This window comes from Trichomycterus rosablanca, chromosome 1 (assembly GCF_030014385.1).
Source record: "Trichomycterus rosablanca isolate fTriRos1 chromosome 1, fTriRos1.hap1, whole genome shotgun sequence".
Taxonomy (NCBI): domain Eukaryota; kingdom Metazoa; phylum Chordata; class Actinopteri; order Siluriformes; family Trichomycteridae; genus Trichomycterus; species Trichomycterus rosablanca.
The window spans coordinates 20153359-20171069 of NC_085988.1; the positions used below are offsets into that span (position 1 = coordinate 20153359).

Consider the following 17711-nt stretch of genomic DNA (forward strand, 5'->3'; position numbering starts at 1 on the left):
TCTTTCTAAGTAGGAGAACTTGCACAATCAGTGGCTGACTAAATACTTTTTGACCCCACTGTATATAGACGAGTGCATGGGTGGATAGATGGTTTGGTAGGTAATCAGATGAGTAGATGGATAAATAAGTGCATAAAAGAACACATGACTAGATGTATAGATGAATAAATTGATGTATGTGTGCATAGATGATCAGTGGAGGAAAATGGGGAGATGGCTAAATTAGTCGGTTGGTGCATAGGTTGCCAGATAATGGATGAATAAATAGGTGGTGTAAATAGATAGGTATGGCTGGATAGCTGGATGCATGAATGGATGCAGGGGTAGATGGCTGGCTGGGTGCATGGGTGGCTGAATATATGCATGCTTGGATGTACGGAAGGCATCCAGATTAGTTGACAGCTGAATGTTGGAGTTAGATAGGCTTTTTATATTTCTTTCTACTAACAATAGCATGGAATCAGCTTCATGGCCTCCTCTAAATAAACATATGTAGCCGCTCAGGTGGCGCAGCGGTAAAAAGACACGCGCTGCAACCAGGGCTGGATTTCGAAGGAGCGTCGTTTCGAATCCAGCTCTGCCTTCACGGTCGAGGCTGGGCGGCTATGGACAACGATTGGCCTGTTGTCCGGGTGGGGGGCGGGACTTGAGACCGTAGGGGATGCTCTCTCAGGAACGGGGCGGTTGCGCCCTCTGCTGGCTGGTTGGTGGCGCCTGTATGGAGACGGGAGGGGGTGCGGCGGAGTGTGTGATCCTCCGTGCACAGTACTCTGCCACGCTACACTCGTCAAGTGTGGGTGATAAGACGGTCGATTGGCTGTGCACGTTTCGGAGGAGGCGTGGAACGGCCTCTTCAGCCCCAATCAGGAGCAGGAATCCGCACTAATGAGAGGATGATAGATGGGATGAAATTGGACACGCTAAAATTAAAAAAAAAAAAAAAAAAAAAAAAAAAAAATTAAAAAAAAAAAAATTAATAAACATATGTAAACTCTGCTCTTTATAAACTCCTCTTTGTTTCATCTTCCGCTGACAGAACGGCACACTGAAGATTGTGGACCGTAAAAAGCACATCTTTAAGTTGGCACAGGGAGAATACATCGCCCCGGAAAAGATCGAAAACATTTACATCCATAGTGAAGCTGTTGTTCAGGCCTTTGTGCATGGAGACAGCCTACAGGTGAGACAGGACGTACAAACATATATATAAAGTATTTCACATGCAGAATAATCGGTAACCGACATCCAATATATGAGTTACAGCTGCCAGTGATTCAGTGTAATCAAAGCTGTTTTATTAGTTCAGTATGATGCTTGATCAAATTTAATTTCTCATTTTTACTCTTGTGGTGGAATATCTGTTTACCTGTTGCATCAGGGTTTGTTGATTGGATGTCTTACAGGCCTGTTTGGTAGCGATCATTGTTCCTGACCCAGACTTCCTGCCTGTTTGGGCCAATAAGAAAGGATTTCACGGCTCTTATGAGGAGCTCTGCAGCAACAAGGTAAAGAGAGCAAATCTAAAAACTTATTAATCATTAAAATAATTATAATAATTAAAATAATAAAAAATAATTTTTATTATCTTATGTTAGGGTTGATCTTTGTTTAGAAAACCAGCTGTTCAGTCAAAAGTTTAAGGACTATGTTACCAATTAAGGTTAGGTGTTTCAGCTACACCCATTGTTAACATTGTATTCAAGATACTTGGTGTAGCTTTGAGTTGTTTAGAGTGTAAAAAAAACTCAAATATGTTTACTAAAAGTGTTTATCTGTAATATGGTGAAATTGTATTTTCTTTGCAGGATGTGAAAAATGCCATTTTGGAGGACATCGTTAAATTGGGCAAAGAAAGTGGACTGAAGTCCTTTGAACAAGTAAGCCTCATTAAAAAAGACTTTTTGCTTTTCAAATAGAATGTTCTTATTACATGCTTAATAAATCACATCATTTTATGCAATTTCAGTTGTTAAAGTAGCCCAATACATATTTCAAATCAAATAAAATCAAATCAAGGTTTATTTGTCACATACATAGTCATACACAGTACAACTGTCAGTGAAATGCTTTTGTGACTGCTCCGCCACAGTAATTAAAAAATCTACAAAATAGTTAAAATAAATATTATACAAAAAATATAGAATGTTTTTAAATGTAAGAATGTAGAAACATTAGAAAAATTAACAATATAATTTAAAAAGAGCAATTTAAAGTGAACAAGTGTGTAAAAGTGACAAGTAGTGCAGAAACTGTGCAGCGTAATGCTATACAGATGTATACACGCATATATTTATATACATTTATATACATATGTCCACATACAGTGGTGTTCAAAAAAATAGCAGTCCAACACCATTAACCTGATAAATCACTGTTTTTAGTAGAAGTGATATTTGTACATAGCAAAAAATTTACTTGAAAGTGTAGTAGAGTAATGAAAACAAAACAAACCCAACAATTAGGACATGCATCCCACTCATTCTGAGTAATCGAAGCATTGATTGAAAGGGGGTTGTTCAAAATAATAGCAGTGAGGTGTTTAATTGGTGAAGTCATTCATTCTGAAGAAGAACGGGTGTCAATTTTGGCCCTTATTTAATGTAGGAGGGTGGCAAATGTTGCACAGGTTGGTCATAGCGCATTTCCTTCTGAAATACTGGGTAAAATGGGTTGTTCCAGACATTGTTCTGATGAACAGTGTACTTTTATTAAAAAGTTGATTGTAGAGGAAAAAACATACAGAGAAGTGCAGCAAATTCTAGGCTGCTTAGCTAAAATGATCTCAAATGCCTTGAAGTGACAACCAAAACCTGAAAGACGCAGAAAGAAGTGTGGAACTACTGTTCGAAAGGATCGAAGATTAGCCAAAATAGCAAATACTCAGCCAATTATCACCTCCAGAAAGATCAAGGAACATCTGAAGTTAGCAGTGAGTACAGAAGATGATTAAGTGAAGCCAATTTACCAGCAAGAACTCCTTACAAAGTCCCGTTGTTAAGAAAAAGACATGTCCTGAATGGGTTCAAATCTGCCAAGGAACACATTCACTGGTCCAAAGAGAAATGGCTCAACATTTTGTGGACTGGTGAAAGCAAAATTGTTCTATTTGGGTCTAGTGGCCGTAGACAGTATGTCAGACGACCCCCAATCACTGAATTCAAGCCACAGTACACTGTGATGACAGTAAAGCATGGTGGTACAAAATAATGATATGGGGATGTTTTTCATACCGTGGTGTTACACCTATTTATCACATACGAGGGATCATGGATCAGATTAAATATATCAGAATACTTGAGGAGATCATGTTGGCCTATGTCGAAGAAGAAATGTCCTTAAAATGGGTGTTTCAACATGACAGTGACCCAAAACATCTTGGTTACAGACAAACAAGACTGAGGTAATAGAGTGACCAGCACAATCCCCTGACTTCAATCCCATAGAGAACTTGTGGGCTGATAGCTGAAACACATTTTTTTGAGGCAAAACCCAAAATTGCAGAAGAACTGTGGAATGTCGTCTAATCATCCTGGACTGGAATACCTGTTCAGAGGTGCCAGAAGTTGGTTGACTCCATGCAACACAGATCTCGGAAACAATTGTTATGCCACTAAATATGAGTTATTATTAGTTAAATATTAAAGTAAAGTGAAACCTCAAACATTTTTTTCAGTTTATAGATAAATGTTTTTGAGTTTTTAAAGAAAAATTCTGGCACTGCTATTTTTTGAACAGCCTAATATTCATTTTTCTTAACTTTCTGTAAAGGATTAACACAAACTGGCTACATTTTGTTAATGTTTTGAATTAGAATTGAAAGTGTAGTATTTTCAGTGCATTTGCATTTATGGAAATAAAAGTTATTATAATGATTTTGTGCTTTATTCACTTTTTTAAAAACAATTCCATTTTTTTGAACACTACTGTATATACATACGTATATGTATACATATAAATTAGATTGTGCAAGTTGTGTAAATTAGTCCTGAATGCTATTTTCGTTGAGGACTCGAATAGCTTGTGGAAAAAAGCTCCTGTTACTTCTACAAAAAAGTAGTTGTATACATACACTGTCAGGCCAAAAGAATATCTGACCACCAAAACTGATGCATTAATTTGGAGTTGCCTTTCCTGTCTTTGAGGCAATACACTTTTTGTTAATTTTTATTCACCTGTTTGCAATTGCTGAAAGGCCTTAAATTAATAATAAGGAGAAGGGTCTACATACTTTTGGCCATAGGTACTTTTACTTGAATTGATAAAAACAGATTTTTGACCCACCTCCATCATGTGTTTAGTGAAAGTAAAAAAAAAAATGTTAAAAGGAATAATAAAGAAATAACAAACAGTTTAACATATTTTAATAATTTGATATTTACAACATATTGTTGGCTAAAAAAGGTTTAAAAGGAAGCAATTGTTTATTAATAATAAAACTGTTCATTCTGTCAGCTGACTGTGACACTGACGTTGATCAGTGCTGTAGACGCACTGACTTTCCTTTATACATTTAAAAAAGTATTGTGATGCAATATAGGGTCTGTTTGAAAACCTAGTGAGATGCCTTGCTGCCTACTGCCTACCTAGGCAGCTGCCTAAGTAGAGATGATTCTAATAAGACATCAAACTTATAAAGCAAGTTATTCAGACGCACTACCTGGACAGGGATTACTTCACCACAGTTTTCGCTTACTAAGCTAACACAATTCTAACCAATGGACTGAGGCCGCCTAACCGGCTGGCATGCCAGCTAACCTTTTTTTCCTGAAAACTGTCACTTTTACTTTGTACACCTTTATACAACTTAAACATCAATGAGAATTTATTTAGATTTAAAAAGAACTGTTTGATCATTGGGTGGCACTGTCGCCTCACAGTGAGAAGGTCCTGGGTTCGATCCCCACGCGGGGCGGTCCGGGTCCTTTCTGTGTGGAGTTTGCATGTTCTCCCCGTGTCTGCGAAGGTTTCCTCCAGGAGCACCGGTTTCCTCCCACAGTCCAAAAACACGCAATCAGGTTGATTGGAGACACGGAATTGCCCTATAGGTGAATGGGTGAGTGTATTTGTGTCTGCCCTGCAATGGACTGGCGCCAGGGTGTTACTGTGTGCCTTGCGCCCATTGAAAAGCTAGAATAGGCTCCAGCACCCCCCTGCGACCCTGATTGGAATTTTTTTGTGAGAAAAATTTTTCTGCACTGAATGCTGGGATTGCCTTCACTGCTAAGGAAACATTGGGTGCTCCGTCGTTATTCAGTCTGATTATCACCTTGAAATAAGGCACCTTAGTAGTCAGCATTTTAAGGCATCTAAGAATTCGGACAGCCTAGGATGATGCAAAATGCGTCTATGTAGAGAGCTCACTAGGTTTTCGAACAGACCCATAGTGTAATATTATGATGTCATCGTCTATTGTTAAATGCATTGTAGAACCTGCATTATTTTTAAAGCGCTCTTTAAGCTTGTATAAAATCTGTTCATTCATGTTGCAGGTGAAAGACATCGCCCTGCACGCAGAGATGTTCTCCATCCAAAACGGCCTTCTCACCCCAACCCTCAAAGCCAAACGCACTGAGCTCAGGAACCATTTCAGACAGCAGATCGACCAGCTCTATTCCACCATCAAGATGTAAAACCATGATGGGACACGTTTAAAGGAACGCTGACAAAATGTTAGCCAGTAGGTGCCAGCTAGCATCATCTCAGTCTGCCCCCTACTAGCTTTTCTTAATCGTTAGCCAGATGAGTACTTTTGGGTGAAGTTTTCCTTTAAAGAACTGTCCTTCAGAATGGAGCCGTGCCTTATCCACACCAGACGTCCACTGCCTTTCACATGTATATAGGAATGACAAGAATGGATCAAGAACTCCATCATCTCAACGGTTACCCCACAGGACCTCATACCTCAGAGCCAACAAACATTTCAAATGCACTCAGTTTGATGCAACAAACAGCAAAGGGAGGCATTTTAATTGCTTTTTTTGGAGACTTGGTTATGCCTTTCACCCAAGAGACTTAAAATAACCTTGGGCCTTTTGATAGCTTTTTGAAATTGCCAGAATGATTGCTTGGGTGCTAGAGTATGCCAGTACTATGACTTGCCTCCTGTCTGGAGACTTATTACTGCTGTTACGTTATACAGATAGCATATGAACAAACATGAACACTCCAATTAGCATAGCCAATGATCCAGTGGCTATCCATGATCAGCTGCTGAGCCAAAAAGATCAGATATAATAAAGTGGGAAAAACTGAAAGGCCACACCCATTGCTAACGGTTGTATAAAATCACTTAAATGAAATAAAATACATGCTTCCAACTTTGTGGCATTAGTTTAAGGAAAGTGCTTTCCTGTTCCAGCATGGACAGGACAGGATCCAGGAACTGTTGTGGCCTAGTGGTTAAGGTACTGGACTAGTAACGTAAAGGTCCCTGGTTTAAGCCCCACTACTGCCAGGTTGTCACTGTTGGGCCCTTGAGCAAGGCCCTTAACCATCAATTGCTCAGACTGTATACTGTCACAGTACTGTAAGTCGCTTTGGATAAATGTCTGCTAAATGCTGAAAATGTAAATGTCAGTATCCTTGTACACAAAGCGAGGTCAAAAAGTACATGATTTAATGTTTGGTGTGAAGGAACTCCAGTGGCTTGCACCAGACCCAGACTTCAAGGCAGTTCCTGACCTTACAAATTGCTCTTTTGACTAAATGGACAGAAGTTCCCACAGACACACTCCTTGTAGAAAGCTGTTCCAGAAGAGTGAAGTTTATTGCTGCAAAATAAAATTGACATTTAAACTAGTCCTGACCTCAACCCCTTTGAACACTTTTGGGATAACCGTGAGCCAGGCCTATTCATCCATCAGTTCCATCATGCTCTTTTAACCGAATAAGCAGAAATTCCCACATGCACACTCTTTTTTATATTCCACTTATGCATTTTCCCTTTATCTCCCAATCTTGCTTGATCCAGTTACCCAGTTGTATCTCCTCCACTGCTGCAGACCCCTATCCTGATCAAGGAGGGTTATACCTCATGCACGCTGACACCTTTGAACAGCCAGCGGGGCCGCAATCACAGCCATAATGAGAAATCCTTTCAACCATTACTACTGCCACACATAGCCAATCCAGTCTGTGTAGGCACCTGGTCGGTTGATACAACAGCTGTGATTCTAACTTAGAAATTAGCCGTGGTGGGTGGCTAGTGGCCTCCACAGACACACTCCTTGTACCTAACACATGCCCCTTCCAACACTCTGCACAGGCACCTTTAAACAGCCAGCAGAGACCGCAAACACAGCCATAATGAGAAATTGCTTCGACCATTACTACTGCCACACATAACTGTAGTATCAACCAACCAGGTGCTTACACAGACTGGATTGGCTGTGAGTCTACCTTGGAAATTAGCGGTGGTGGGTGGCTAGTAACCTCCACAGACACACTCCTTGTATTTCAGAAGAGTGGAGGCTGGTATAGCTGCAAAAACTCAGAGAGAGGAAGCGATCGAGAATTGAGAATAGATTAATTACATTTTCGAATTGTAGGATAGGAGGTGAGTCAATCAGACAGTACAGTCATATTCAGTTATCCAGGCAGGTTACCATGACAATAAGCCATTAAATATTGTGCTTTATAATCTCAACATGTAAACTCTATGGACAAAAGTATTGGGACACCTGTTCTTATTATTAAATTCATGTGTTTCAGCCATACCAAATTGCTAACAGGTGTAATAAATCAATTATATCAAGGGAAAGTATATGCTTTCACCTTTGTAGCAACAGTTTAGGGAAGGCCCTTTCCTGTATCAGTATTACTGTACAACTGTGCACAAGACCAACTCCAGTGACCTGCACAGAGCTCTGACCTCCGCCGTACTGAACAGCTTTGGAATGAACTGAAACATCAATACCCAGACTTACAAATGCTCTTTTGACTGAACTGGCACAAATTCCCACAGATAAACTTTTCAGATGAGTAGCTGCTGTTGTAGCTTAAAATATCACATAGGGGTAACTGAAATGTGATGTCCAACAAGCTCATGGTCAGGTGTCCAAATGCTTTTGGCCATATAGTATATCTAGCTAGATACTAGCCATGTGTTCATACACTATCTATAGAAACTGAGTGGTGATTTTATGTTCTTTTGCTGCTTTAATTAAAGAAGAACCCTCAGCTTGAATTCCTAATGCTAAACCAAAACCTCGCTATTGTGTCACTGTAAGAATTTTGCTCAACGTTTCCTATTTATATGGTTTTATTCATGCCAAGTAATGTAGAGTCGATGTTGAGTTTTAAAGTCGTTTTATAAGTGCATGGTGTGCAAATGGGATCTCATGTTAATGCAGGTATTTATAGGATCGTTGGTATTTTTAACGTTTCTTGTCTGACTTGATCAATTTGATCTGTATTTCTTGCCAAAGCCATTTTATTGATCACACATAGACGAGGTACAGTAAAATAATGCAGAAATAATGCACAGTTGTCTACAGTAATGATTTGTAAAGGCTGTCTGACACCAAAACCTTACTGTCCTATTGCTATTCTTTATTATGAAGGTTTTTGTTAAAATCTGAGCATGTGTATTAAGTGAGCTTGTCAGCTGTGTTATTTGATTCATGTGTATGTGTGCTGGGGAGTGGGAATATGTTTGATAATATTAAAGGGAAATGTTATGAATTTTATTGCCTATATGGTAATGCAAGCCATCAGTGCTGTGTGTATGTAGTTCTTTGTGTAAAAGATGTACATGACTGGAATTAAGTGTGTATTAATGTATTAAACTCCAACTGACTGCAAAATAAACAAGGTTAAGATAGAAAGAAGGTTTAGTCTATGGACTACATGGCCAATGTGTTTATGGGGACCCCCCTTTTCTTATTTATACATTTTCCTCCCCAATTTTTTCCCAATCGAGTCCTATCTAATTACCAATACTGCTGCAGACCTCCACTCTTGACTGAGGACAGTCACACTTGTCATATACCCCCTCTGACACGTGTGCAGTACAGGCGGGTTCATATGGGAATCCGTTTGGTGTACGGAGAGTCAGGCACCAATCTGCATCATCCCCCATCTCATTGTGCAGAGCCATCAATCAGCCAGCAAAGGCCACAATTGCAGCAATTATGAAGAACCCCTATTTCAGCCACTGCCCCACCCCTTTACAGACACAGAGCCAATCGTGTGTCTGTGTAAGCACCCAGCCGGCTGGTAGCAGAGCTGAGAACTTGTGTTACACGCCAGACTAGGGTATCTGCGTATCTCATGCACCAATCCTGCACAAGGCACCTACCCACTTCCAGCTCTTCTGAACCCACATAAACCCCACACTCAATATAGTGGTACCTTGAAACGTCAATTGGTTCTGGGACTCGTGTCAAGTTTTAAAAGCGTTGAGTTTCAAGGTATTTTTTCCCATAAGGACGTATGGAAACCTGTTAACGCGTCCCATGGTCTTGTGGAACTGCATATATTTTAGGCTAATGTAAAATAATGGGGTTGTTTTGACACTTACACACTTAAAAATAACACAAGTATAATATAAAAACACTGAAATACAGTAAAAATCAATATAAAAATACAATAAAACCTGCTCTTTACCTTTACTTCTTTATTATTTCCTTACACTTCTTAATCGCTTCTTAAGGCTTGATCTTGAACTACCGTGATCCCTTCAATAAAGGCGTATTCACATGAGCAGTGACAAAATGTAGCTTTTGCACTTTTCCCGCTTTTTTCACCATTTGTGCACCGCCTGATAAAGCGCCTTTACTAAACGGAATACAGTATTCCAAGATCAAGCATCAACACGAATAAGAAGCGTAAGGACACAATAAAGAAGTGCCGGTTTTATTGTAGTTTTATATTGATTTTTAACAGTTTTTCATGTGTATTTTAGTGTTTTTAAATAGACTTATTGTACTAAAACAATGAGAGGAATTTCATTAGTGGAGAGAACTTATGAGCAGTAATAATTAAGAGAGGTTTACTGTTCCTGTGTTGTTCTTTTAGTACATTAATACATGTTAAGCTTTTTTATGATAAGCGTTTTAGACTTGGAAAAGCTGACTCTTACAATTTCGCAGAACTCTGAGCTCTACCACAAGTTTGTAAGTGAAACAGTAAGGAAATCCAGATAAACACAGATACATGTGGACGTTTTCAGAGTGGATTTGACAGTTATTCCACACAAATGCAGATTCGTCTCATATTCGCACTTTGATGACATTTTACTGCACTGCTCAAGCCGAGCGCTTCATTGTTAATTTAAGATTAAATAAACAAATTTTATTTTAAAAAAGGCTGAACACGTTGAATGTAAAGTAAACGTCGAGTTTAAGGGCACAGTGTGTCGAGTTTCAAAGATTTCAAGTTTAGGGGACGTCGAGTTACAAGGTACCACTATTTTATTTACTTCAGAATAAAAGTATACCTTAACTTCCTGTTTTTCTAGACCTGATTCTTTGTAGTGCATAGCAATATATTTCTCAGCCATGCACTTATCTCTGTTTTTCGTATTTTTGGGTGGAGGCACCATCAACCACCAACTGGTGCTCCCGAACATAAAGTGTTTTTATGGGTGGGTCCACTCTGAAAAAGTGACGTCACGCTGCCACTGGGGCAATCCAGTCTATTTGATGTAAGATTGTAGGTATAAATGCCCTTTTTTTTAAAAGGTATAAATGGATTTTTTTTTAAAAAGCAACAGTAATTAAACCTTTGATTAAAAAGCAATAAAAAGTGGTTAATTAAAGTGCTTTTATTTTTAGCACAAAGATATTTCTCACTAAACTAACTAAACTTTTTATTGATCTTTCATATCTACACATGGGAACGATTGGATGGTTAATAATGTTACAATGTTATTGCGAGAAGTATGTGATTACATTACATCCATTACATGCAACTCATTTCTGAGTAAATACATGAAAAGAGCATTTAGTTTCTCCTTTGCTGCAACAGTGGTGTGACAAAGTACACTATATGACAAAAAGTATTTGGACACCGAACCATGAGCTTGTTGGACATCCCAATTTAAAAACATATGCTATTAAAACAGTGACCTCTCTGTGATCTTTTCAGCTATAACAACAGCTGCTCCTCTGAGAAGGTTTCTCACAAGACTTATGTCTGTGGGATTTTGTGCCGGATCAGTCAAAAGAGCATTTGTACGACTGGGCACTGATGTATATCAAGAATGGCTCTGCTGATGTTCCAGTTCATTCCAGAGCTGTTGAGTGCGGCTGAGGTCAGGGCTCTGTGCAGGACACTGGAGCTTCTTTGAACTGAGCTTTCCTTCATGTCTTTATAGAGCTTGCTTTGTGCACAGTGATACAGTCATGCTGGAACAGGAAAGTGCCTTCCCTAAACTGTTGCTGCAAAGTTGGGAGCATACAATTTCCTTTACATTATTGATTTATTACACCTGTTAGCAATTGCTGTGGTTGAAACACATTAATTCAAGAATTAGAAGTGGTGTCCCAATACTTTTGTCCATGCAGTGTATTTGCTTTCTTATTTGTAACAATGTTTAATTTTAGATTATTAAAAACACACTTTTTGTTGTACCCATTGAAAGATCAGTTATGAAATATGAAATTACTTTTTTTGTGTGAATAAATGACCTGCACAGTATTGTGTTTCATATTAAACCAATAAAAGTCAGACTCATTGTTGGTCTGCTTACATTTTATTGATATAAAATCAAGTCATTGAATCTGTTGTGTTCTTCGACTGTTGTTTACCTAAACTTGAGAAATGAAATGTTCACTTTGGAAGCACTTCTGTAAGTCGCTCTGGATAAGAGCGTCTGCTAAATGCTGAAAATGTAAATGTCCTGTGCACATCCATCATGGTACGGTTCAGATCAGCCATGAAACAGGACAGAAGCAGAACTGCGACAAGTTGTGGGGACAACAGAGAAAAATCATCGGTGCTCCTCTTCCCACCATCCAAGACTTTTATTTATCAAGAACCAGGAACTGGACTTCTCACACAGTGGACATGAACTTGAAACCTGCAAACAAAATCCAACACACACAAGAACAGTTTTTCCCCCAAATGCTATTAAACTCACAAGTAACTGCTCTGTTGTTTACATGCCACGATACACTTTACATTTACTGTTTCAATTATACAGTATATGTACACATACATTTCTATTTGTGTATATATGTACATGTTTTGTTTAGTAAATAATCTGTACATCGTCTGTATGCTGTATTGTCTGCATATTGTAGAGCTGCCAACAGCTGGAAACAAATTGCTTGAGTGTGCAAACATACCTGTTGAATAAAGCTGATTATAATGATGCTTTTGATGAGAAAAGAACTAAAGCACCAACAACAGATACAGCAGCATTTAAGTTACAGTGGATATCAAATCTACACACCCCTGTTACAATGGCAGGTTTTTGTTACAAATAAATCCAGATTTATTGTGAACTGTGTCATTTAAACTGAAGACGGCTGTGCAAAGGAGAGTAAGCACTCGCAATCTGATAGACCCTGGTGCAGAAGAAAAAAATGCTTCAGTAAAGTATTAGTTTCAGGGTGTGCATATTTATGCAACCACGTTACTGTAAGTCTTATATTTTTACCCCAGTTTGTTTATCAGTTGACTTGTACAGATTACAGCTCACATTAAAGGTGGAAATGAATCTGAAATGAATCATATTGGTCTCATATTTTGCAGGGGTGTGTTGACTTTTTTTTAGATCCACTGTATAAGGTGTCAGATTTTCAGGTTTTACTCCCTGGATCAGTCAACCATTTAGTTTAATTCTTGATGTTGGAGTCGATCAGGCGCTGGTAACAGGAGCGATATTTCTGAGACTGTTCCAGAAGCAGCTCGTCACTGAACCTAAACAGAGTTATAGAATGATGAAATGATTAGGCTAGAATTAAATGCTAAGCATTCTCTGTGATCATATAAAAAGGGTTAGTTTGATTAAACTTGGATTTAAAAAGTAGCCTACTAATACAGAGGGGGCAAAAATGTGCACCCACTTTAAACTAGTACAGTGTGTATACGTCTATTAAAGTGTGCATACATTTTTGTTTATTATATTATTTCTTTATGTCTTTTTCTCCAACAACCCAAAACCAAGTACAGACAGTTCAAAGTGCTAAACAATAAAACTAAATATCTGGTGTGCACACAAATTATCCACACCTTAAAAACGTTTGCTTCCTAATAAGAATGTTTTAAATATGTTACAAATGTTACAAAGCTGCTCTTGATTTTAAACATTTATATGACTTTTCTTTTCCCTTTCTTACCATGGTTCTATCTCACCTGATAAAAGCTTCCTCCTCTGGATCTCTGATGAGTCTCATTTTAGCATCGTACTGCCACGACTGCAGTTTGAGACCAGCGAGCTGTTCTGCTGTAAATCTGTAAAGCAGTGAGATATGAGATCACAGCTTCATACCACAGCAGAAGATCTAAGCACACGTCAAGAAAAGTGTGCAGGTGAAACAAATCTTGTACTTTATGCTCACTGTGAATGTGACTGCTGTTACTAATTTAAATTAATTACAGCAAACAGTGCAGATCAGCCATTCTGCAATTCAAATAATAAAATATCTACTCATTCATTCATAACTACAACTCCATACTGTTCATGACTTCCACTTTATTCCTCTCACTTCTCTATCCTCCTGTCCACCACGTCATATCTTGAGGATTTCTAAACATGTGGCTAATTTGCGTCTGACTCCACAGATATTAAAATGACGTTCAGATATATTGGGCTTCCACAAAGCGTCTAACAAATTGCTCACTTACCCCATAAGGTTGGGCTGCAGCGTTTCTGTTTCTTTGTTCTGCTCAGTCAGCTTCACTGATGGTACCTCATATTTCTTTACTGTCTTTACTGGTTTTAGATTCTCTGAATGAATCCTCTGTACTTTCTGCTTTACTTCAGCCCGGACACCTGTTGTAGTAACAGGTCTTACACCAACCACCGAACCATTATAGACAGGTCGGCGTGTAGGGACGCGTGGGTGCGGGAGCTCCGGCTGGACAGAACACATATAGAAATAGGTTGATGTTGTTTTTATGTACGGTGCACATGTAAATGGTGGGAAAGTTGAAAAATGAAACCTCCATCTGATGCCATAAAATAAAAAATGTGTGAAATTCAATAGATCATCAACTGCTTTATCTTAGTCAGGGTCACAGTGGGTCCTGTTTTGGCATGAAACACCAGGTACAAGCAGGAACACTCTGGACAGGGTGCCAATCCAGGACAGCGCTGCGACTACGCAGCCCCATAAACAGAAGAGCTTGACAGAAGGGTGTTGTGTGTTGTGACACATTCACTTCATCATTAGTATTAAAATTATCTGCAGTTTGAGCTACAGTAGCCACTCTGGTGGTCAGCACCACACACCATAGCCTTTATTTCCTTTGGTATCAATTAGTCTCTTTGGGACCACTGTGAAAACCTCTTGCTTTTTCTGAGATTATTCAATCCAGTCGTCTTTTAATAACGATTTTGCTCTTTTCAGGGCCACTATGGAATTTTTGCTGATCTGCTGCATTTAACACGTGAACTACGAGGAATTCCCATCAGCCTAACATTTAATTTATCCCTGACTGTCTCATGCACAATTGTTCTGAAAAAGGGGTGGGGTTATTATTTTGGCTAATCAGTGTACAAGCGTTTATCATTTCATTGGGCTCTGTTACATAATAGAACCTAGACAGAACATAATAGATATTGTATTGTACATGTGGGTATTTCTACATCATAAACACCATTAACTATTACTATGAACAAAATATGTGTGTAATTCTGTTAACTCACCTGGTGATCAAGGGTCTTCTGGTGCTTTTTGTCATTCTCCTTTTTCATCTTAAGCTCACGAACCTTTTGTCTAGCCAATCTGAGGAAGACAAGACCTCATCTCCTAAACCTCAAGAATCATTAAAATACCTTGAGCACATAAACAGACCTTCGTGAACTTACTCTTCTGCTAGCTGGACCTGCTGAAGCCTAGCGTTACGCTTCTCCTTCAGACAGCTTTGTTTGTGCTCCTGCTCTTTCAGCTCCTGTATGTTTTGGCTCTGCTTCGGGAGTGTGGAAAGGGTAATCGGGCGCCCTTTGAGAATGTAGTTCTGAAAATGTGTGTTTGGATTTTACTGTTATTAAAATGGTGAAACATTAATAAAATAAGAGAATCAAAATGCTACGCTCTTTAAAAGCTCCTTGACCTGAGAAACATCTACTATTGGCTATCGCTCCTGCTATTGCTGTCTACTGTTTTACTCTTATTGGGAAGTGGATTTAGTTATTAGATTAAGGTCAGAGTTAGGGTTAGACTCACTTTAAACTGTGAAGATCTAGATTTCTTTTTAGCCTTCAGTTCTTCAGCAGTACTGAGACTGAGAGCTGCAGCTTTCTTCTTCTCCTCCACGTTTGACTTTTGCTTGGCCTGTTTCATTTCACAGAGCCACAATTGAAATGCACAATGTGTGTGTATGTATACTTGAGAATTAAACATAGTATACTATCCACTGGATTAATAATACATATCCAATTCTAAAAACTAGTAGAAAGTAATTCACATGTACAGTGTATCACAAAAGTGAGTACACCCCTCACATTTCTGCAAATATTTCATTATATCTTTTCATGGGACAACACTATAGACATGAAACTTGGATATAACTTAGAGTAGTCAGTGTACAACTTGTATAGCAGTGTAGATTTACTGTCTTCTGAAAATAACTCAACACACAGCCATTAATGTCTAAATAGCTGGCAACATAAGTGAGTACACCCCACAGTGAACATGTCCAAATTGTGCCCAAATGTGTCGTTGTCCCTCCCTGGTGTCATGTGTCAAGGTCCCAGGTGTAAATGGGGAGCAGGGCTGTTAAATTTGGTGTTTTGGGTACAATTCTCTCATACTGGCCACTGGATATTCAACATGGCACCTCATGGCAAAGAACTCTCTGAGGATGTGAGAAATAGAATTGTTGCTCTCCACAAAGATGGCCTGGGCTATAAGAAGATTGCTAACACCCTGAAACTGAGCTACAGCATGGTGGCCAAGGTCATACAGCGGTTTTCCAGGACAGGTTCCACTCGGAACAGGCTTCGCCAGGGTCGACCAAAGAAGTCGAGTCCACGTGTTCGGCGTCATATCCAGAGGTTGGCTTTAAAAAATAGACACATGAGTGCTGCCAGCATTGCTGCAGAGGTTGAAGACGTGGGAGGTCAGCCTGTCAGTGCTCAGACCATACGCCGCACACTGCATCAACTCGGTCTGCATGGTCGTCATCCCAGAAGGAAGCTGACGCACAAGAAAGCCCGCAAACAGTTTGCTGAAGACAAGCAGTCCAAGAACATGGATTACTGGAATGCCCTGTGGTCTGACGAGACCAAGATAAACTTGTTTGGCTCAGATGGTGTCTAGCATGTGTGGCGGCGCCCTGGTGAGAAGTACCAAGACAACTGTATCTTGCCTACAGTCAAGGATGGTGGTGGTAGCATCATGGTCTTGGGCTGCATGAGTGTTGCTGGCACTGGGGAGCTGCAGTTCATTGAGGGAAACATGAATTCCAACATGTACTGTGACATTCTGAAACAGAGCATGATCCCCTCCCTTCGAAAACTGGGCCTCATGGCAGTTTTCCAACAGGATAACGACCCCAAACACAACCTCCAAGATGACAACTGCCTTGCTGAGGAAGCTGAAGGTAAAGGTGATGGACTAAACCCAATTAAGCACCTGTGGCGCATCCTCAAGTGGAAGGTGGAGGAGTTCAAGGTGTCTAACATCCACCAGCTCCGTGATGTCATCATGGAGGAGTGGAAGAGGATTCCAGTAGCAACCTGTGCAGCTCTGGTGAATTCCATGCCCAGGGGGGTTAAGGCAGTGCTGGATAATAATGGTGGTCACACAAAATATTGACACTTTGGGCACAATTTGGACATGTTCACTGTGGGGTGTACTCACTTATGTTGCCAGCCATTTAGACATTAATGGCTGTGTGTTGAGTTATTTTCAGAAGACAGTAAATCTACACTGCTATACAAGTTGTACACTGACTACTCTAAGTTATATCCAAGTTTCATGTCTATAGTGTTGTCCCATGAAAAGATATAATGAAATATTTGCAGAAATGTGAGGGGTGTACTCACTTTTGTGATACACTGTATTTCATAGAACACAGCACAAAGAAATCTTTCATGCTTTTATTTTTCCAGCCTTATTCATTTTTGTAAATACAGATTCCCAAGTTTATTCCTGCAACTCTTTCCAAAAAAGTTGGAACAGGGCTAAAATTAAAACCCAAACACTGTAAAATGAAAACATCATTTATAACAGGTGATGCTGTCTGGATTGATTAGCATGAACAACTTTCATTCCAAGACACAATCTGTGTGGCTTCACTGTAAGAGTGCAGATGCTAGACTGACCCGCCAACATTTCACATGAAGCAATGACGAGCAGTGATGAGCAAATGTTGGCACAGGTCTCAGGAGTGCATTTTCCTAGCTTATGCTACTTTTCGGAACCTTGATTTGTTCTTACAACCATTAAAAAGAATTTATTTCCAAGTGTCTGTGTGTGTGTGTGTCTGTGTGTGTGTGTGTATTGATTCTCACTTGCTCTCTCTGCACCAAATACACAGAGCTGTTGCGCTTTCTCTTCTCAGTGCCTTCTGGTGTTTGAGAGAATGCAGCAGAT

At 39.5% G+C, this 17711-nt stretch overlaps 2 protein-coding genes across 2 annotated transcripts in view; one reads left to right on the forward strand and one right to left on the reverse strand.

The window, feature by feature from the left end:
• The window catches only part of acsl1b (acyl-CoA synthetase long chain family member 1b), a 38875-nt gene extending 30062 nt beyond the window's left edge, over positions 1 to 8813 (forward strand). Inside the window, exons 17-20 of the mRNA XM_062990057.1 lie at positions 1037 to 1180; positions 1404 to 1505; positions 1806 to 1877; positions 5490 to 8813. Of these exons, the coding sequence (XP_062846127.1) occupies positions 1037 to 1180; positions 1404 to 1505; positions 1806 to 1877; positions 5490 to 5630 (459 nt within the window). The 3' untranslated portion in view covers positions 5631 to 8813. The remainder of the gene's footprint in view (positions 1 to 1036; positions 1181 to 1403; positions 1506 to 1805; positions 1878 to 5489) is intronic.
• Positions 8814 to 11644: 2831 nt separating this feature from the next.
• Positions 11645 to 15455, reverse strand: LOC134312319 (coiled-coil domain-containing protein 81-like). Its single transcript, XM_062994212.1, has 7 exons — positions 15339 to 15455; positions 14981 to 15129; positions 14819 to 14897; positions 13795 to 14027; positions 13303 to 13401; positions 12775 to 12867; positions 11645 to 12022 (listed from the first exon to the last, which is right to left on the reverse strand). Exons 1-6 carry the CDS (start codon positions 15453 to 15455, stop codon positions 12783 to 12785), a joined length of 762 nt encoding a protein of 253 aa, XP_062850282.1. The 3' UTR covers positions 11645 to 12022; positions 12775 to 12782.
• Positions 15456 to 17711: the final 2256 nt, after the last annotated feature.

Coding starts and splice junctions, on each gene's coding strand:
- LOC134312319 (XM_062994212.1), bottom strand. CDS start 15,455: ATGAAACAGGCCAAGCAAAAGTCAAACGTGGAGGAGAAGAAGAAAGCT. Junction 15,130..15,338: donor CTAGATCTTCACAGTTTAAA/GTGAGTCTAACC, acceptor ACACATTTTCAG/AACTACATTCTCAAAGGGCG. Junction 14,898..14,980: donor CAGGTCCAGCTAGCAGAAGA/GTAAGTTCACGA, acceptor TGTCTTCCTCAG/ATTGGCTAGACAAAAGGTTC.